We start from the raw sequence: 21,430 nt of genomic DNA, 5'->3' as shown, positions 1-21,430 counted from the left end.
TTGATATGGGAAAGAGGTATGTATGAGTGGTGGGAGGGCAGTAGGGTCAAAGGTTATGATGACTGGGAATTAAGTGGAAAGGCCTCAAAAACTACAGTCCAAACTGAGCTGTTCGATTTTTTATCTGTGCGTATTTTTCTCAGAGGGTGAAAAACAGACTTTAAAAAAAAACTGTGATTGACAAGAAGCTAGATCAGTAGTGTGGAGAGCTTCTGCATGTTCATGGGACCTGTGTGATATTCCTGCACAGCTTGTTTTCAGAGTCTTGGATGCTGCTTTTGTATGGAAAGGGTGGAGTAGAGAACAGGGGCATGAACTGGCATGCATTCTGCTTTCGCCTCTGGGACTGGGCAGAGGTTTTGAATAGTGCAAGGCAAACCTTTGGTTTAGGAAGAAGAGGTGGCATCTATCTCTACCACTTCTTTTTGAGAAGCTTAGAGGTTCAGTTATCTCCTTTCCTGTTGTGTGTTGGTAGATGATGTGTTCCTGCCAAAAGATGTGGATGGTGTAGAAATGGATGAGACTGACAGAGAAGTGGAATACTTCAAGAGGTAAGAGTTGGCCACATAGACTATTGTATTTTTTTTAACTGGGCCTTGCACATAAAGAAGATCAGATCTGCATGTGGATGAGGCTGGGTCAGAAGGCTGGGGGGAGAGGTAATTATGGTATCTGTGTCTCTACAGTTAATGTATATGTCCATGTAAGCCCTTCAGAGTCACATCACTTAATTCTACTGAATAGAGAAGGTGCCAACTGCCAGGGTAATGGGGAGCAGAAGCCTCCCTCTAGTGTACTGAGAGGACCCTGTTGTCATAAATTGTTTGATGAGGGAGCAGAGTAAGGTCTACCCTGACGTAAATTCCATGTAATTCAATGGTATTTACTCCCAGAACTTTAGCATTGTGTCTTTCATATTCACAGGCAGCAGACTTCTGAGAACAAGCGCCAGATGGCAACATCAGGGGAAGGCCTTGGCCTCTGTGTCCTGTTTGGTTCTCCAAAACAGGTTGGCCACTGGGTGAAACAGGTTACTGGACCATACAGACCACTGGCTTAATGCAGCTGGGGTCTTCTTATGCACTTAACCTTGAATTCAGCTTAATGGGATCTTAAGTCCCAGATATTCAAGTTCTAGAGTTCTGGTGTCATGATTGCAAAGGCTCTTTCTTGGGTTGCCACCCCTCTAGTTTCAGCTGGTTGGGACACCCAAAGCAGGACCTCCAAAGATTACCAGAATAGTCAGGCAGGTTTATATGAGAGTAGGTGGTTCTTCAGATTTGCTGACCTGAACTCATGGAAGGTGTTAAATGTCTTGAATTGGTTCTGGAAGCAAATAAGGAAGAAGTGTAAATGGAACAAGACTGTGATATGGTCCCTACAATCCACTCCAATCAGCATACTGTACCAACTGTCATTTTAAGATAGTATTCAAGGGCAGTTCCATATACAGCACAATACAGCTGTCTAATATAGATGTTAGCAGGGCATGCATCACAGTAGCAAGCTCTTTCCTGCTCTGGGAGGGCCACAGCTGGCTCACCAACCAAAGTTGGTGAAAGGTGCCCCAGCCACCCTGCCACTTATTTATGTAGCAGAAGGCCCAGGCTCAGCAACACCCGCAAACCTGCTCTTCAGGGAAATGGAACACCATCCAGAAGTTCTCTCTGTTCCTGGGTCAGACTTTAACCCAACAGCAGCACTTCTATTTTGTTGAGATTATGCTCCATCTTGTTAGCCCTCACCCGTCCTAAAACTGCCTCCAAGAACCTGTTCACATTTTCCATAGCCTCCCTGGGTTTCACTGGAAGCATGTGATAGAGCTGAATATTGTCCACATATTGGTGGCAACCCAGCCCAAATCTCTAGATCATCTCTCCTAGTAGCTTCACATAGGTATTAAAAAGCATGGGATGCTAGTTATCTAGGGATGAAACATTTCTTGAAATGTTGTAGCCAAAGGGAGTGGGGGAGTATTTCTTCTCATTTTTGAAGAAAAAATAAAAACTTTGGGAAAAACGAAATAAACGCTGTACTTACCAAACCTAAACATTTTACTGCTCTAATAATATAAAATGCATCATTTATAATTCAGTTAGCACATAATATTATAGCCTTGCTTGGAATTGTTACCAAATTTAAAAATACAAAAGTCTTAGTTTTCTGCAAACAAAATTGTAAATGTATGCATTATTAAAGAAAGATGCAGCTGCTGCAATCTTGGCTATCTTAGCTCATGTATTTTACTTTTTTTCCATCTGAGAGGTAGGAAAAAATGAAAGTTGAAACTAAAAATGCATTTGTAATAAAGGAAGCAATGTGTGTTCTTTGCCCAGTAACAGTCTCTTACAGTCATAGGGCTAGCTAGATGTCAAGTTAAACATTTTAACTCCCAAAACACTGAACTTTTCCACAATTATAGTCATACACATTATAGCATATTAATAATGGACAAAATTGATAATTTTAACAATAAATGTTTGGAAATATGTTGTATATGTTTACAGTATACACGTGAGCCTTGACCTGGATGGCCCAGGCTAACCCGGAACTCAACTTTCATCAGAACTCAAAAGTCTAAGCAGCGTCAGCCCTTGTTAGTACTTGAAAGTTCAGGGTTGCTATACAAAAAACAATGGCAAACCACCTCTTCTTGCCCCTTTCCTTGAAGCCCGTCTAGAGCAGGCACAAGTCGGCTGCAACTTGACTTCACTTTCCACCACTACATGAGTCTTTAGTTGATTTAATTAGCATGTTTGTGTTCTGTCAAGCAGTGTTGCAGGGCATAAGGCTGGGAATTAAAACTGAAAATTCTGCTAGAAGATAGCAGTTAATCTGTGCTTAAAATTAGAGATTCTTCAGTTACATGTGCTTGCTTCTTCCATTCTAGAAAGTTTCCTTTAACACCAAGCAGGTAGAAATGTATATAGTTACTATGTAGTGGGGGAAAGCACTCTGCAGTTTTTACTGTATCTGTATTCAGAGTAGTGCTTCATGGCTCAGATTTATTTAGATCCTTCCAGATTTATTTTAGATCCTTTTTTTTGTAATAGTGGGGCTTAAGACTGCTTGGATGTTATGTCTCCTCTGCCCTTCAGTTTTTTGTAGCTGAGTACTTATTTTTTCCTATAGTAAGAGATTCTGGAGCTTAAAACTACCTGAACATTATGCCTTATTCATCATTTAACAACCAAATAAATGTGGGGAGTGTAAGCATGGTAACCAAGTTTGCACAAGTTTGCAGTCAGAATCCTTTCAAGTTTTACTATATACGTGAAATTTACACTAAGTATTACACATCAAGCTTAGTTCAGATTCAAAACCAAAATGTGTAGGCATACAGGTGAAAAACAATGAAAAGGTCTAGAGATTTTTAAAAAGCTGGAGCTGGGAAGTTGAGGGGAATGGCACATTGAATGAGGGGGCATTGCTTCCATATACCCCCATATAACTGAGAACTTTGGAGGAGGATGTGAAGGTATTTCCCCAGCTGCTCCCATTACAAAACAAGAGTTGCATGTAGGTATGTGTGTTTCAAAGATGAGTAAATAAGTGACAATGACAAATTCTAGTTATATATATTATTGAGAGAGTTGCCCTTTCAACCACTGCATTTTTATTGAATATTTATAAGCTACAATTGTCACAGCATAATAAGTATAGAAAGAGGGAGCAGCAGCAATTAAAACAATTTACTATTAAAATATCAGCTCATACGAATAGCATCATCAAGCTTAGCAGGATGACAGACTAAAAACCACAATAAAACCATTTAATTTTTATGCCACCATTCCTACAAGGAGGTTACTGTAATGTACTGAGTTCTTCAAATTCTTGGTTTGATCTCACAACAACCCTGTGACATTAGGCTAAGTGAGAGTGACTAGCCCAGGGGCACCCCATTTAATAAGGGAGGGATTTGAAAGCTTGTCTGTTCAGTCAAAGCCTGACACTCTAACTGCTACACCACACTGATTGCAAGTGTGATAGGTAACACTATTCTATTTTAATTGCTCCTTTAGCCAAATCACCAACAGAATGCACTCTATGCCCATCAAACAAATGCTTGGGAAAAGAAAAGTTTTTATTGGGGTCCAAAAGTTTCATACTGGTGACTCTTTCTTTCAATAGCACATATCTCCTTTCTAAACGTATTTTTTACTTAGAGAAATAACCATTTCCTCCAATGTTCTAAGTAATACTTTGTTCATCAACATGGTCTTCATGTGCAGTCCCACATTGGGGCTACGCATTCGCAGGCCTGCTGTGGAGAGCTTTAGCAAGCTTTCTGGAAAGATCTGCAGAGCATTGAGTGTTCTCCCCCCTCCCAACTATAGGCAGAGCCTGCCTTTTCTGCTCACGGGTCACGTGAAAAGGAAGGCGGGGAGCACAGATCACTCAGTTCTCCTTCCTGCCGCTGTGGAGAAAGGTTCTTTTTTGAGATCTGCTCTACATACTTCCAACTGCAAGCGATTTTCATCTTACTTTATTGCCGTCATGGAAGGCAACGGCCTCATCCTCTGTAAGTATTGCGAGAAACATTCAGCAGAAATGGGTCACAATAACGGCCTTTCTTTCAGCCTTCTGTGCCTAGCTGAAGGACATGATCCTGCCAAATGTAAGGTCTATAGTCTCCTTACTAAGACGATCAGATAGGAATGGGAGACATGGCTACATGCCATGATATGGAAGCACTCCACAGGTCTTCATGAAGAGGGTCTGGAGTTGACTCTGTCTCCATTGGTATCATCCACCCCTGTTAATCTGAAGGAGGCTTTACCTGCTGCTGTTGCAGCCCATGCCTCTTCCAAATCCCAGGCAAAGAAATCCATGGAAAAGGGCAATAAAAAGTGATCAAAGTCAAATGCCCCAAGGCACCGCCCTCTATGCAATAGTCGATGGCAGGGCTTACAAGTCTTAGCCCACAATGTTCACGATCTCCTTTGACTAAGCAGGCTCCTCTATCATCGGCAACTAAGCAAGCCTACCTTTGGAGCATGCAAGCAATCATGGTCGCTGCGTGGGGACACCCATCATTGCTGGCGCCCATTTCTGCTTGCAAGTGGGATGGCTCTTTGTCATGACGTTGGGCTCTTCATCATTCCAATGCCATCAAGTTCTGATCAGCCGACTCAACATCACTCGTTGTCGAGGTGTGGAGCAGACTGGTTGCCAGGGCATCACCATTTCCAGTGATCGCCTTCACCGCCAAGAAAACCCCTGACACCAATCTTCTCATTTGGAGAGCTGTCATCATCAGTGTTGTTAGAAGATCCCCTGGAAGCCACCTTGCCATCCTTCATCCTTCCCCCTCAGCATTACAGTGAAGATGATGTCTGGCTACCAGAGGCTTTTTGAGCTTCGCGTCAAACTAGCCTTGACTTATACACCAGACCTCATCACATGCCAACTTCTTCGCACACCACTGACCACCCTCGTGACTGTAATAAGTCTCCTCTATCCTCTTTGCCACTGCATGGCTGTAGCACCAGCGTTGCTCCGAATCTGGAATGTGAGAAATATCCATTGGGACTGGACAATATTGAGGATGGTGACGACACTGACAGGAATTCTCTCTTGCCTAGAGAGCACTCTCTGGACAATTATCCTTTTCCCGACATAGATGACTTTAATTCGTTTTCTGAACAATTAGCTCGCATGGCTAATGCTCTGAACTTATCTGTAAAAGCGCCTTCTTGGGCCAGTGATGACCTTATATTTGCTCTTTTACTTGTGCCTTTGCTCCTGCCCATTGCTAAGAGATTTCAGGATATTTTGTTCCAAAACTGGTCCAACCACCTTCATCATATGTTTCGACTAGGAGGTTGGAAAACCTTCATAAACTACAGCAGGACAGGGTGGAATTCTTATTATAACTGAAGCACTCTCTTCATTCTACTGCACTGATTCTGATTCCTTCCCCTTGGATAAGGAGGGGAGGCATCTCGATACAATGGGCCGTAAATTTTATTTGACAGGGCTCTAGGGTTTAGGATTGTGAATGTTGTAGCTACCATGTGCCATACCAAGTAATGCCTTGGGTCAAGGTTCCTCAGCACCTCCCTTTTCAAGGACAAGAAAACTCTTCATTATACCCTGTCCCACAGAAAGTTACAGGCTCAATTTTTAATTAAACTGTTGCCACTTCCTGGACCTTCTCTGACTCCGCTTGGGTTCAACTGCCCAGCACCAGCCCTCCCAAGTCCCATCCATCACCACCACCCCGCCCCAAAGACCAAGCTGTCCACTGCTCTGCCAGGCCCGGCAAGTCAAGGAGATGGAGATCCCCCCCCCCCACCCGCCTCCAGCTGACAGTTAACAAGAGAAATGGTTCTGCTAGTAATATCCAGTGTGCGATCGGGGGGCGGGGGGGGGGGAGGGGGAGGGCTGGACTCCGGGGTGCTGTTGGTGCTGTTTTTCCAATAGAGGACAAAATCTTGGCCCTGGTCTGATTAAAATGGGGAGAAGAGGGAGGGAGAGAGAGTCTGTTGCCAAAGGGAAGCCTGGTTGGAGCCTCGTCCCCTGCAAGCTGCCGCCAGAATGGCTCATCCCCGGACTGAGGCAGACAGATGGGTTCTGGGTAGGGCGCAACATGCTGGAAGCCCAGGGTAAAGCAGTGAGCAGCATGCCCTTCTAATGGACTCCTGGTTTCCTCCTGCCAGCCACAGCACTCGCCTTTCCTACTGCCGCAAAACGCGGCGCCTCGCCCAAACCATGCCATTGACACACACAGACACACAAACACCACCAACAGAGGGGGCCCCTCCAGCCCAGTGACACTCACACTCTGCTCGCCAACTTTATTGGATGAAAATAAAAAATACTTGAGCAGAAGTGGAGGAACATGAAGCAGTCCTTTGGGGGTCTGGGAACTGTTAAAGCATGTGGCGGCCACGGTCTCGCTGTTTGGTTGTGAAAAGGAGGAAAGGTACCAGCCCTCCCGAGCCCCCTCCAAGCCCTGCCCCCCCTCCCTCAAGGGAATTTTTTTCCTGAGGAAGCACAGTACTTCCACCAAACAACTTCTGACCACATTTTATCTTTCTGTGAGACAGGGCATAGACTGCTTCAGATGGAGGACACCCAATTGGGCAGGCAACAAATATCAGCCACCAAACACTTGGCTGATACCATCAGTGTCTTACCAGCATAAAATGACACCCAGGGCAAGAATTGTCATTGTTCCCTACACAATTGCACTGCCCAGGGAGGGGCAGAGGGAAAGGGTGCCTTCCTCAACTCTCCCCCACCCCCTTCTGTGTGTGCCAATGCAGGTTACTGTTTTTGGGGGGAAATGGTTGAACCAGAAGGGCTGAGCAAAGGAAGCAACAAGTTAAGATTGTCCCTCCCCTACAGTAACACAGAGAAGGCTCCATACTTTACCCAAAGCCAAAGCGGGGGTGGGAGTGGGGACTCTGTTGCCAGCATGCGGGTTGGCTACAGGCAGAGGGAGGAAGACCAAGTGTAGATTCTCCCTGCAGTAGGTAGTGGTTGTTAAACATAATCTGAGTGCCTGTTCCTTGCTCTGTGGTGGAAGCCATCATGGAAGGGGACATGCTGTGGGCCATAAAGAACTGCCTGGCCAGATTTGCAGTTGAGATGAGGGATAAGCGCCTTGCAGAGAAAGAGGAAAGCCAAATAACGTTGCTGTTCTCTGTAGCTGGCTTTACTAGATGCACTTAGCTTGGGAGGGGAGAGGGTTCCACGTGAGGGTACACCAAGGTTCAAGTGGGTGAACAGGGTCAGCAGTGGGCTGGGCTGTGTATCTGCTACACAAGCTGACCCTGCCCTGCCTGATGTTGGCCCTGGGCACTAGTGGGGGCAAGCCAGCCGTGCAGCTGCTGCACACGACTACTGGTGTCACCAGGCAGTGGGGTTGATTCCAAGCGCTTGAAGTCTTCCTGAGTACCAAGTAAGTTTTTGAGTCACACACCAGAGGTGGGGGTGGAAAGGGAAGGCCAAATGCGCCCCCATTTGACACTTGCAAGTGTTGCCTGGGGCGTTGGCCCCCTCTGTGACCTCCCTGTACCCCACTGGATATTACTAGCAGAACCATGACCAGTGCCATCACATTGAGGCTTTGTGGCTTGCTACAGTCATCTTCTCTTCCACAGGATGTTAAGACTTGAATTGGAAACATGCCCTTTGATGATCTTAATTTGTTCACTGAACAAACTGATGTGGTACTTGAAAAAATACACAAGGGAAAGACCACAGGAAGGTCAGTGAGTGTCACCTCCCAACACACCTGTATTTCCCCAGAGTCAAACCTATAAGTGTTCCTTTAAGTATCAGGGCTCCTCCTACTTGCATCAAGCTCAGCCCAGCCCAGCCAACAATATTCCGACCAACAGTAGGGCAAGTGCTACTCTCAGAGCCAGAGGGGCAGGCACAGTAACCGTCTTCACCTGTTTTCCTACCAAAGTCTAAGCAATTTGCATGACTAGATTCCGTTCAGTTCCTTGACAGGTCATTCTGCTTTGCTAATGTTTGGCCCTCAGTTTCATCGGATGTTTGGTGCTTACTATTATGAATTTAAATTGACTCCATGTTACTTTGAGTCATGTTAAGTGTCAGCTGAATCACCTCCTCTGCTTCAACAAGAAGTCTCTGCTAAGGGTGTCATCCAGGTTACCAAATGTGAGCAATTCAGTGGATTCTATTCATGATATTTCCTGGTCAAAAAGAAAGGTGGTAGCTGGTAGCCTCCCCTTATTGTCCCCAGGCATCTAGACCTTAAAGACAGCTACTTTCATATTATCAATATCCATCCAGACTCTGTCAGAAAGTACCTTCTGTATTCAATTGTCAGGCCACCACATCAAGCCAATATTTTACCCTTCAAGGGTCCATACGAAATGTATTGCTGAAGTGGTGTCCTATCTTGTTAGACGTGGTTGCACCCTGTTCCCATATGATTGGTTAGTTGTGGGCTCTGATAAGAACACAAGTAACCACATTAGTCTCATGGTACAAACAGTTCAGGTGCTAGGATTCATCATTGATTATGAGAAGTCACACCTGCCATCTACTCAACTCTCTAGAGTTTATAGAGGCTTGTCTGGGCTCCTGTTCAGGTTGAGCTTTCCTGCCTGACCTGAGGATCTGGGCTATTCAGGCCCTGGGTCAGCGTTTCTCTGCAGGAAGATTCCAGTCCACCATGTGGGTCCAACAACTCCTGGGTCTCATGGCATCCACCACTAACGTAGAGTGCAAGGCTAGGCTTTGCATGAGAACGCTGTTAAACTAGTTCATTAGGGCATTTGTCCCTGGTTCAGATTCTCAGAATAAGAATAAGAAATTACCCCCAAGGCCATATTGTGCTCTAGCATTGGTGGTCCATTTCTACTAACCTCTCTTGGACTACCTTTTGGGACATGGGCATATAGCTATTCACTGATGCCTTTGTTACAGGTTGGGGTGCCCGTTGCCAGGGTACCCAAATCAGTGACTTTTGTCTCCCAATGAGAGTCAGATGCACATCAGTCTATTAGACCTGTGGGCCATTAAGTACGCTCTGGTTTCTCTTACAGCTCAACTGTTGGGAAAGTCTATCTGTGTGAAGGAACAGGGTTCCTATGTCTCTGCAGAGGCCACCCTCATCTGGGAGTGGGCCTTGGAACACCACATCTCCTTGAGTGACATAGCCGTTCTGGAGAATATTCTGGCAGACTCCTGAGCAAGGAATTCCACACACACCCCAAATGGTCCCTCAACATGCTGGACCTGGACCCAGTCTTCCAGAAATGGGGCAAACCGCTTTTAGACGTGTTTGCTTCTGAGACCAACAAGAAATGTTACATGTTCTATTTCAGAGTGGGGAGGGGCACAAACTCCCTAGGAGACAAACTCCCTAGGAGACGCATTTCAGTTGTACTGGGCAACCTCGTTCCTTTATATGTTTCTCCCATTCCCACTCCTAACCAAAATAGTGGCAAAAGTTCAGTCATACAGTGTGAACTGCATTTTAATCGATCTGTATCGGTGCAAGAGGCCTTGATTCTCCTTTCTCCAGTTGTTGAGGAGGAACTCCTCCTCCTCTCTCCAGTGGAAGATCTGTTCCTCTGCAGTGGGGCTGCTCATCACAACCCAAGGCCTCTACATTTAACTGCTTGGGAGTTTCATCTGTGAGGAGATGGTCAGCGTACAGCATGTCCTTATTTCTTCTCGCAAAATGTCTATTAGAAAATCATATTCTAGAAAGTGGTCAAGTTTTGTTTCCTGGGCTTCAAAGAGGGGTTCCATCCCTGAATCTTGTGGCTTGTCTGAGGTGTTTGAGTATTTGCTTTCACTGATAGACTAGTTTATTTGGTTGCCATTTCAGCTTTTCACCTGGTGGCAAACTCATGGTCTGTTTTTACACACCCCTTCTTTAAGCACTTTCTGAAGGGACTCAACAATCTCTACCCTCTAGTCTGCCCCAGGGTCCCAGTGGAGCCTTTCCTTAGTGCCAACCCACCTAACCAAGAAGTCCTTTGGACCCATGGCCACTTGTCCTTTAGACCTACTCTCATATGAAGCTGCCTTCCTGATTGCTGTTACGTCCGTCAGGTAGGTGGGAGGTGTGCAAGTTCTGCGTCGTGACTTGCCCTTTACAAGATTCCATCTAGACAAAGTCATTCTATGCCCCAGTCTAAAATACCTGCCTAATGTAGTATCCCGCTTTCATCTGTCGCAGGACATTATATTACCTGCCTTTTTCCCTCAACCCCAGAATGACTCTGAAAGGGCTTTGCATTCCCTGAATAAGAGACATAGAACTGCACCTTTAAGGGTTGATAGTGATCTGTTTATTTGTTTTAAAGGTCAGAACAAGGGCAAGAAAGTGTCTTCTCCGGTGTCTTTGTCAAGATGGGTATCCACCGCCATTCATTCAGCATATGCTTTTGCAGGCATGGACTGTTCTAACTCTGTTCAGGCATACTCCACCAGGTCACAATCCTCGTCAGCTGCCTTTGCTGCCAGAGTTGACATCACAGAGATTTGCAAAGCAGCCACGTGATCCAATCCTTCCATGTTTGTCAAACACTATACCTTGTTCAGAATAAAGATGACAGGAGATTTGTGAATTCATCTGCCATTTCCTGGGCCGTCTTTGTTCTAGAATGTTCCACTTGGGTCCTAGTGCCTACCTAGTTCTGTCCCGAAGGCACTACCCTGTTTCCCCAAATATAAGACATCCCCTAAAAATAAGACATAGTAGAGGTTTTGCTGAAGTGGGAAATATAAGGCATCCCCCGAAAGTAAGACATAGCAAAGTTTTTGTTTGGAAGCGTGCCCGACGAACAGAACACTGAAAATAAGACAGCGCATCTTTGGGAGCAAAAATTAATATTAGACACTGTCTTATATTCGGGGAAACACGGTAGGACCCAAGTGGAGCATTCTGGAACAAAGATGGTCCAGGAAATGGTGGATAAATCTTCTGTCATCTTTATCCTAAACAGAGTATACCGTATGGATGTAGATGCTACAAGAGAGGCAGCAGTTGGGAGAGCAGTGTTAGAATCACTGTTTTTAAATAAGCAGTCTCACACCCACCATAAATTTGGCTGAAGTATCATTGGCGTTCCACAGCAAAACTTCTGGTTATATAGTGCCAGACGGAGGTTGTGTCCTTCATGGTTGTGTGGTTTCATTTATTTGTTCTTCAGCAGGCACAAGCCATTTATTTTATTTCTGTTGTTTACAAAATTTACATCCTGCTTTTCAGCCCTTATGAGGGTCACTAAGGCAATTTAAAACATGCATGATAAAATTTTAAAAACAATTTAAACAATTTAAAACATTTTAATTTAAAACATGCATGATAAAATAAAAATATCTGCAACTACAGCTCTTTAAGAACCATAGAAGAGCCCTGCTGGATCCAGCCGAGGAGGGTCCATCTAGTCCAGTATCCTGTCCCACACAGTGGCCAACCAGTTCCCCTGGAGGTCCCACAACAGAGCATGGAGGCCGAGACCTTCCCCTGATGGTGTCCATGGCTCTGGTATTTAGATGTGTACTGCCTTTGAATATGGAGGTTAAGAACTTAAGAAGAACCCTGCTGGATCTGACCAGGACTCCGTACTCCACTATCCTCACACAGTGGCCAGCTAGTTCCTCTGGAGTGCCAACAACTGGGCATAGAAGCCTAGAGCTTCCCCTGATGTTGCCTCCTGGCACTGGGATTCAAAGGTTGACTGTCTCTGAAAATGGAGGTTCCTTTTAGTCCCCACGGCTAGTAGCCACTCCCTCTCTCCTACTCCTACTCCTGCCCCATTACCATATTAAGATTTTAGTCACAATCCTTTTTAGAGTGTTATACTAATGTTTAAAAATGTTAATGAACTATATTAATTGTATTTTACATGATGTGAGCCACTCTGAGCCTGTAAGGGGGAGGGCAGCATATAAATATAATAAACCAACCTAAGGTGCATGAGCTTGCTACTTTCCCATTGTAGGACTGCACATGAAGACCACGTTGATGAAAAACAGTGCTGCCCTTACCTGTAACTCTTGTTCATCTAATGGTCTTCTGTGCAGGCACTCATCCCACCCTCTTCCCCTGCTGTGGACTGCTGCTTTTTAACAGTGATTGTTCTGTGGGCCTGTGGCTCATTCTTATTTATTTCCGCAGCAGCAGGAAGGGATTTGTGCTCTCCCTCCTCCTTGTCACATGATCCCTGGGTGGGAAAGGCAGGGGGACAGCGCTCACAGCTCTGCTGATCTTTCCAGAAAGCTTGCTAAAGCTCTCCGCAGCAGGCCTGTGCATGCGCAGTCTGAATGTGTGTCTGCACAGAAGACCACTAGATGAACAACAGTTGCAGGTAAGGGCAATACTTTTACTTAGAAGATGGAATGTTCATAAACAATTTATTTCTTGAGGACAGATCAGCTATTGATCAGGGGAACCTTATAGATGAAAAACAGTTTTTAACGATGTCCATAATAATCAGCCAGCCTTGTTATTGCCTCTCTTACTATTTTTCCTTCTTTGTTTGTAGGTTTTGCCTTGACTCAGCCAAGCAGACCCGACAGAAGGTGGCTGTGAACTGGACCAATTTCACCCTGAAGAAAACCACTTCAAGTGCAGCTCAGTGAGGTGTGCGGTGCACCCCTGGTGTATGTGCAGGGTCCCACACTTCACCTTGCCTCTCCTTCCCCCAAATCCATAGACAGACACTTGACCTCACCAACCCTGCTCCCCCTTCCCTACCCCATCCATGGGGCTCCCATTCCTAGCCTAGAGGCATGGCCTGGACAGCCCGTGTTCCTCACCTCTCAGTGTTCGACGTTCGGGGAGATGCTGACTGAGCCGCCCCAAGCCCAGGGGCAGTCTTGATTGGCCAAGGCCCAGCGTGGCACAGGGACCAGGCTGCACCCAATAAAGGACTTTTTAATTTTTTATTTTATTTAAAAAACCCAACTTTTCTGTTGTTTGTTCTGCCTTTTCTGGTCCCTAGGGATATTTCCTCACAAGGGGGAGGGAACAGTAGCAATTCACCTACAGTTGGAAGGGGGTGTTTCCCTCCAGTGGACTCTCACTCAGACTTAGCAGAAGTTGAATACTCTGGATCTGTAAAGGAAACAGGTCCATGTGGCACTGCCCTTGAACGGAGCTTTTAGACTCTAATCATCTTCTGTGAAGAATCAGGGCAGCAGCAGTACTTTGGGGTGTGACGAAACTGCCTCTACAGCCTCCTGAAAACTGCACATGCTCTGAGGACCCTAGCTGAACTACCCTACCTCTCAGGGAACAATGTTCTCTCAATTGACATGCCATGCTGGGGAATCTTGGTTGTCTTCCCAAGATTTTGAAAAAGAGTTCATGCTTCTTTAAGTAGGCATCCGTGAGCCAATAACTTCTGTGATATCTGAGCAATAGAACCCCAATCGGAGGACTTTTGAGTACATTGTAATGAAGCTTAAGCCTATATCACACAGTTCCTGTGTAGGGAGCTTCATGTTCTCCATGTCTCATGGGTGAACGTGTACCTATTTTGCCGTATTTACACATGGCAGAAAGTCACCCATTGGCTCCTGGTTCCTGCACTTGTTTGTGTGCTTCATACATAGCTGTGTTTGTGACTTGCTCCATGGAAGTGACATTCATGTGGGAAGTTTCTCCTGCATAAAACAGCCCAAGGTCCAAGCATCACTGAACATTAGCCTCATTAGATTCTAAGCATGTATCGCAAATCTAATGGGAATGGAGACTCTCTGATTACTACCTGTTGCTTGCTTGCAGAATAATAATCTCAACTGGAGCAGCCTGCACTGTCACTCCCCCTCAGATGTGCTTGGTAGCCCAGATGAGAGTTAGGGAAGTGACCATTCTGCCTGTTTTCATGCCAGAACTTATTCCACCCAGATGTTTGTAGCTTCATAGCAAATTACTTGCTGCCACATTACAGAGATTCTGTGTCATTCCACCACTGCCAGAGAGGAGCCCTGTGATCTCTGGGTTTCTATGAGAGGACCAAGTGCTGCAAAAAGGGTTGTAATGTTCATTCATCACAGCCCAGCCCCAACCAAGTGCCAATAGCAAAAACCCCTTGTAGTTCAGGATGCATAGGACCAGAGTGAAAACCCTGGAAATCAGCTAGTAGAGAGGTGTGGTGACACTGTTTTCTTGGATGTGCCTCCATGTCATCAAACGCACCACGTTCTGGCTTTGAACACATTGGGCCCCATCCCTTAGAACTGTGTTGGCAGGTTCGTTCTTGAGCTTCATTGGGCTTTGCAGCTACCCATTACTTCTGTTTATTCCAGTAGTGTGGGGAGGGGGGAATCAGTCCACCTGATGTGGTCCTGCTAGCCCACTGGGCGGGGTGGGGGTTGCTGACTTTGGTTTCCTAGCAGAAGCACAGGGGGGCAAACCATGAATTGCCCTTCTTTCCTTGCTCCGTTGCCTGGGCAGGAGTTCTTGCCTATACCTTCCCCTGATCATTTTTACATATACTTGACAAGCCAAACTGCAGCAATGTTGAATCAGTGGTGGCTCTCTGACTCCCCACCCTTTTCTGGTGCTACTCAGGAACTCTCCCCAACTCCTGGGGAGAGTGAAGCTGGGAGTGGAGGCTTGATCACATCCTACTTCCCAGAAGGTTTGGGCTATGACAGGAATGTCCAGCTCTGGCACCTCAGATGTTCATGGACTACGATTCCTCATCCCCTGCCAGCATGGCCAATTGGACCAATGGGAATTGTAGTCCATGAACATCTGGGAAATCAGAGTTGGACACCCCTGGGCTATGCCATGCCATAAATCACAAGCAGATCAGCTTCTCTGGGTTTCTTAATTATTATTTTTTATACTGTGAAATCTTTCATGCTGAAAGATAAATTGACATCTGTACACAGTGGCTGTGTGTGCTGTGTAATTGATGCCCATAGGTGGCACCAAAGGGCCAGGTGATTGGGCAGTGGGTCAGCTTTGCTGGATCTAGAGAGTCTGGCTTGGACCCAGACTGGCTGCTGGTGCAGAGAGCCTAATGTGGGCTGCAGTCTGTACAGACCCCACCCCCTTTCATTCTAACAAGAGACTGCTTATTTGTGTTATTGAAAGATGGTGGGTACTTTACAGCCTCCTGTTCCTATCCTAAATGTGTGATCGGCTCCGGTCTTGTTAATTCCTAAGCACGGAGAGCCTTTCTATCTCCTGGGATGCTGTTTACTTCAGTAAGGTGCTCCATGAATGGAATTTTTTTATTACGTTGCATAATATTTAGTACTGTGCAAACAGTTCCCTAGTCCTCCTTATGCCACATTGGTGAAGCAGTTCATTATTCTTGTAGTAAACCTCACTGAAGAACTAAAAAATCGACTGACTTGCCCAAGGCCAAACAGGGATCTCCTAGTACGGTTAGATTCCTAGTTACTGTTACGTCAAATTATTGGCTTTGTAACAGGGGTTCACAATGGAAAAGAACAAGAGTGAAGTGCATGGAGTGGTAAGAAGAATACAGCACATAGCAACCATCCTGCTCCTTTTCACAACAGCTACCTTATGTTCTTAATCAAAAGAATGGAAATAGACAATGGAAGAACCTCTTTGGTTTGTCTATTTTGATAGTTTGATGCTCTGCTGAGTAATCCCATGACCCTTAGCCTCTTTCTTACCATTAGATCAGATTGGTGCCATGAATGAGATTTCAACAAGCAGACATAACCGATACCTTGGCTATACCATGTAGTCGGACCTGTCTCTGGCATCTCAAATAAAAATCTACTTCAGATTCTGCTCCAGGAAAACTTACATTCTATAGCAAGAATAGGTGACATTTCTACATTTTACTGTAAATAGTTTACATTAAATGTTTATAGCAGTTGCATATATGTAGTCAAGAATGACAGTTGGAGCGACTAGAGAGGAACGAGTGGATCTGGAAATACAAAGAAGTGTCTTATGGAGTCTATGCTCATCTAATATATGAGCATTCTGTTTACAGCACCTACCAGCCAGATGCTTCTGGAAACCTCCCAAGCAGAATGGGAGGACAACAGTCTTCTGATATTTTTCTCTAGTATCTGGTACTCAGAACAGGATGATTCCTATTGTTGATAAATCTGTGCCCAAGGGACTTTAAAAAAAAGACACATACGGAATTGATCTGTATATTAATTATGCACTATGAGAAAATAATTTGCCTTTCCTTAATCTGCTGCCAATAGTACTGGATGGTCCAAATTCTAGTACAACTAAGCAGAATTTTAACTGCTCCTGTTACCCTAAATAGATCATCTCGACTTTAATAAGGAAAATTAGCTGGAGACAAAGCAAGAGAAGGTAACTGGGATCAATAATCTATGTACACCAGGATAGTCCTGGGTGAAAGCTCTTAAATAAGCAAACAGTTGTATAATTAAATTTTTTATTTAAAAAAATTAAGTAATAAAAGCAAAAAGTATATCTCAAGCAATGAGCATAAAGCATTCAAGACCTGACTGAAAGAAAAGGGAGGGTGTTGGATAGGGTTTCAGAGATGGATGATAGTTACCAGTCTTGAAGGGACGTCCAGGGAAAGCAGTGTTGAAGAGGAAAACAACCAGCATCTCCGGAGCAAAGGAAAGAGCCCGTACACAAGTATAGGGTTGTGCACACCGATCTATATTTGTACCTCAAAATGGGTCCTGAGATGGTATGAGGTAAGCTAGCTGGAAAGCCAAAGACAAATAATTGACTGCTTTTCTCGGGTTCCAACATGAAGATAGGAGAGGCTGGATGAGTTGACAGGACCCAAGATAATGCCTGGGCTATTCTCTTGTATACTGACTGATTGTTGGAATGGGGTAAGTAATAGTCTGTTTAGAGCACTGACTGCATCACCGAAGGTGACACGCCGGAGATTAGCTAGCTCCATTGTCCAGCCAGGCACACCTTAGAACCGGGGGAAAGTTCAGAGGTCAACTGCCTTCCTGCCCAAACTCTCTGGAAAACATGCATTTTGCGAGGAGCAGCGTCTTGTTCTTATGCCAGTTTTTGGCCTCTGTGCCTTCGTGGCACCCTTTAGCAGAAGGAAGGGTCCGAGTGCTTACACTCTTTCAATTCAGTGCACAGTTTTCCGTTATGTTTTTTCCTTAGCTATCTTTTTCTGAACTAAAAAGTTCTAATTGTAGCTTTTTCTTTGGGGAAAGGAACCCTTTATCTCATTTCTGAATCTTTTCCAACTCTACAATCAGTGATCAGAGTGGTACCTAGTGTTCCAAATTAGCCACACCATCAAACAGCAGCATGGTTATACTTGCAATACTCAGTCCCTTTCTCATCAGCTCTCAACTTGTTATAACCACAGCACACTAGGTTTATGTGTTCACAAGTTTTCTGGATACTCTCAGACAGTTCAGAACCCTTACATAAGAATTTCCAGAACCCTTACATGAGAATTTCAGGTTTTCCCAATGCAAATAATTATGCTGGTCTTTTGCTACAGTAAATTTATCTACAATTTTGTTATCTATTTGCTTACTTTGGGGGGCTCCTCACAATGTCCTGAAGAGTTTGCAACCCTGAAATAACTCAGTACTGTCTGGAAGCAGTAAATCTAAACCTTCTTGTTTCCAGGAAATATGCCCACTGGTTTTAAAAAGTCCCAGTATAGTGCACCTCATTTGGTATTTGCAGGGGAGAAAAACTATATAGATAGCACACATATCTCTCATGGGAGGCAAAAACTGATCATCATGTGTCAATGTCTTCTACCTTCCTGGAACACTATTTGCATTTCTAGTCCTGGCATGTAAACCCTGAAATAACACTTCTGTTTTTGTTTTAAAACATAGCCATTTTACAGAATGACATAAGGTGATCTTTATCTCCGTTCCCGACGGTAGCAAAATATAATCTTTGGTTTTTAAAAAGTTCTGCTTCTAAAATTCTACATGTGAACAGGTTTGTTCTGCATTTCAGGTCTAGCTGAACTAGATGCAATGCAAATGCACTAGATCTGTGTTGGAAGAAACTGCTGCCTGTCAAGTCTTGTATCTGATGTGTTCCTTGACATTTTGACCATGGTATGTAAATAAGAGAACTGGGGTTATCAAAAGTTATGCCTAGTCCCAAGTAATAATTCTAATCAATAATTCTATCTTAGTTCAGACAGTGGATTCAGCTTTAATGCTGCATCCTGCTTTACAGTCCCTAATATAGAAAGATAAAAGAGCTGGTGTTCAAAAATGCAAGCCCTCTCAGCCAGCCAAGCCATACTCTTACCCATGTGTCACCAGCATATTAGATCATCAGCGTTCCATTTAGCTGTAATGACTAATACCTAAATAACTTTTTTTTTACTTTTAGAGTCACAAGTCAGTGGCTACCACCTGTGGCACTGAGTGCCACTGTGATAGGGAATTCCATTTTCTCACACTGAAGTTAGGATCTATTGCTGCCTATACACAAGCGTGTTTAGCATGTAAGATTTAGCAAAAGTGGGTATTTTATAGTTTTTTCAGTCTTGTAAGAAATTTCCATAGGCCAAAGCCTTATACTTAAAACACTACATGATTCTGTGACCCAAGCAAGGCAAAACATACCTGCGAACTTCTGAGAGAAACAACACCTACAGAACTTTTTTCCTGCGCATTTCCTGTTTCTTTATTTGTGAGGAACTCTCACAAGACAGGTTTTCCTGGTGCCATCACAATGGATAGGAAGAAACTGCTTTGCCAGTATTTCCCAACTGCTACCAGTCTCTGTCTCAGACATATGGGTTATGCCTAGTGGGGCTATATAAACCAATCCCAACCTTGAGTTTAAGCAATAAAGATTATTCTAACCTCAAATCCTCCTTGGTCCAAGCTGTGGCTGGTTGGACACAAGCTTGCCCTGCACTTTGTGCCAGTCTCATGTTATGAGAAATTGCTACATGGCATGACAAGAATAGTGTTCAAGAGAGTGCAGTTTACTGGCAGTTCGTGAGAATAGTGCAAGCACACTCTTTTACACTGCTTCCTTGGAAGTCGAGAACATAGTGATTCTATTAGTGGCATTTATTTTAATTAATGAAAATATTTGTGTCTGAGGCAATGTAAATTTTTATTAACAGATTTTATGCTATTTTAATGTAAATGGCAATTCAAGAAATTGCAAACATTCTTTTTAAATAGACAAAAACACCTGATCTTCATAAAACAACAGGTAAAATTACAAAAGCAATGACTAAATAAGTAGATCCAAACAAGAGGATAAAGATTAAAAAACGTTCTTGGGTCAAAAGTGAAGCCAGTTTTTCTGAGGGGATTTTTAAAAACTGATCCTGGATTCACTGTGATTTCTAGTAAACCCTAGGTCTTCTGTCAAATTCCTGGGAGTGGACCTAGAATTTAACACCTTGTTTCAGAGATGTATTATTTTACTAGCATGGAACTAGCGTGTGAGTGACATCTTGAGTATGGATGCTCCTGACCTAGTAGTGCTGAACCCTTCAGGGGCAATAGACTGCTATTGTTTGTGATATTGACACAGTTTAGTAATCGTTATGTCTCATCCTAACTGATTCTTTGCTTGTTCAGCCCATAGATAGCTTGCACATTTAAGGCATAGTTTTTCTATCTCATGCAAGGCAGCAGCAAATGGTCAAATCGGTTTTGTAGTGTGCCATCTAGTGTTTTACATGTCCATGTTTATTCAAGAGATCTTCCAATCCTTCTCAGTTGATTTTTGTCAACAAAATGTTTTTCTAACAATCTGAACAAGATACATTTTGAAGGAGCCAACTGACTAACATTCAAAGCAGTGTCTTTGTTAAATTATTTTTTGATGTTCAAATGAAAATTAATAAAAGTCGCACTACGGTTGGGCATTCAGATGAGGGTCTCCCTGCTCCTAGTCCATCACTAACATTATGCTACACAAAAACAGAGCTATTGCAAGCAAATGCTGTTCAGTTTAAATCTGTGTATATAATTTCCTTTGAAACATTTACATGTTACAGAAACTCTGGTTTCTATATTATATCATTACACTGAACAAAGCACCTGCAACTGATTACACCTATTGAACAAGGGGTGTGTGTGTGGGAGGGGTCAGATGTGGCACACAAAATTATGCAACGTACAATGGGTGAAACGATGGCAATGGTTTGAAAAAAAACATGCAAACAAAATTGTTGCCAGCAAAGGAAAGTTCTGTGCAGGCTTCAAATTAAAATGATCGATATGGAAAACTCATTGTACTATGCAACAACATTCAAGATAGCAAAATATGAAAGATCGCAAAGTATGAAAAAAGGAAATGCCATCTCAAAGCCTAATACAACATTATATTATCAGCATGACTTTACACTGGCCAGTTCCAGAAAAAAAAGAGGATTCTTCCCTCAACCTCAAAACTGCCTGGCAGGCCCGTTCTGCACATGAAGAATAATGCACTTACAATCCACTTTCACAATTGTTTGCAAGTGGATTTTGCTATTCTGCACAGTAAAATTCAGCTGCAAAGTGCATTGAAAGTAGACCGAAAGTGCATTATTCTGCATGTGCAGAAGGGGCCTTAGATTCACAAGAACCAACGCAAGTGGATTCCACACTGCATATTTACAACGAGTTGCAATCCTTATAACGACTGCAGCTCGTTATAAATATGCTGTGCGGAATGCACAACAGTTACAGCTCCAGCGTTACCTATGGACCACGAAAGGTCGATACCGTCATTAAACTACTAAACCTGAGTGTCACTCACAATACCAAGAAGTTTCATTTCATGCACACCTCCGCTCACAGCTCCGTCAAAAGGCACCGAGGAGGAGGTCATTGGCTCGTAACACCCCCTGTCTCCTGCCCGTTATTTCTCTCATTTTCACTAAATTTGCTCTCCGTCGCTTCCCTTCGTGAGCGCATTTTTCCTCATCCGAAGGTGCAGTGTGTGGGCGTGGCTCCAGTTGCTAAGCGATACAAATCTTCTCACAATCCGTTTCCCAACCCCAGCAGTTCTGCTCCTTCTTATTGG

At 44.0% G+C, this 21,430-nt stretch overlaps 1 protein-coding gene and 1 long non-coding RNA gene across 4 annotated transcripts in view; one reads left to right on the top strand and one right to left on the bottom strand.

Moving 5' to 3' along the window:
- Window positions 1–14,755, top strand: part of FAM193B (family with sequence similarity 193 member B) — a 37,198-nt gene extending 22,443 nt beyond the window's left edge. For 2 of the 3 annotated variants that reach the window (XM_048491898.1, XM_048491895.1), the window contains 2 exons: window positions 476–551; window positions 12,990–14,753. In XM_048491898.1, coding sequence (XP_048347855.1) covers window positions 476–551; window positions 12,990–13,086 — 173 coding nt within the window. In that variant the 3' untranslated portion in view covers window positions 13,087–14,753. Of the gene's footprint in view, window positions 1–475; window positions 552–924; window positions 1,010–12,989 lie in introns of all 3 variants that reach the window. The other variant, XM_048491897.1, reaches the window with a different exon arrangement.
- Window positions 11,432–21,341, bottom strand: LOC125430125. The gene is made up of 3 exons (XR_007244098.1): window positions 21,193–21,341; window positions 16,444–16,568; window positions 11,432–11,467 (listed from the first exon to the last, which is right to left on the bottom strand). It is a non-coding gene; the product is annotated as an uncharacterized LOC125430125 (long non-coding RNA).
- Window positions 21,342–21,430: the final 89 nt, after the last annotated feature.

The sequence above is a fragment of the Sphaerodactylus townsendi genome, linkage group LG03 (assembly GCF_021028975.2).
Source record: "Sphaerodactylus townsendi isolate TG3544 linkage group LG03, MPM_Stown_v2.3, whole genome shotgun sequence".
In the NCBI taxonomy this organism is placed as follows: domain Eukaryota; kingdom Metazoa; phylum Chordata; class Lepidosauria; order Squamata; family Sphaerodactylidae; genus Sphaerodactylus; species Sphaerodactylus townsendi.
This window is presented reverse-complemented; position numbering and strand designations above follow the sequence as displayed.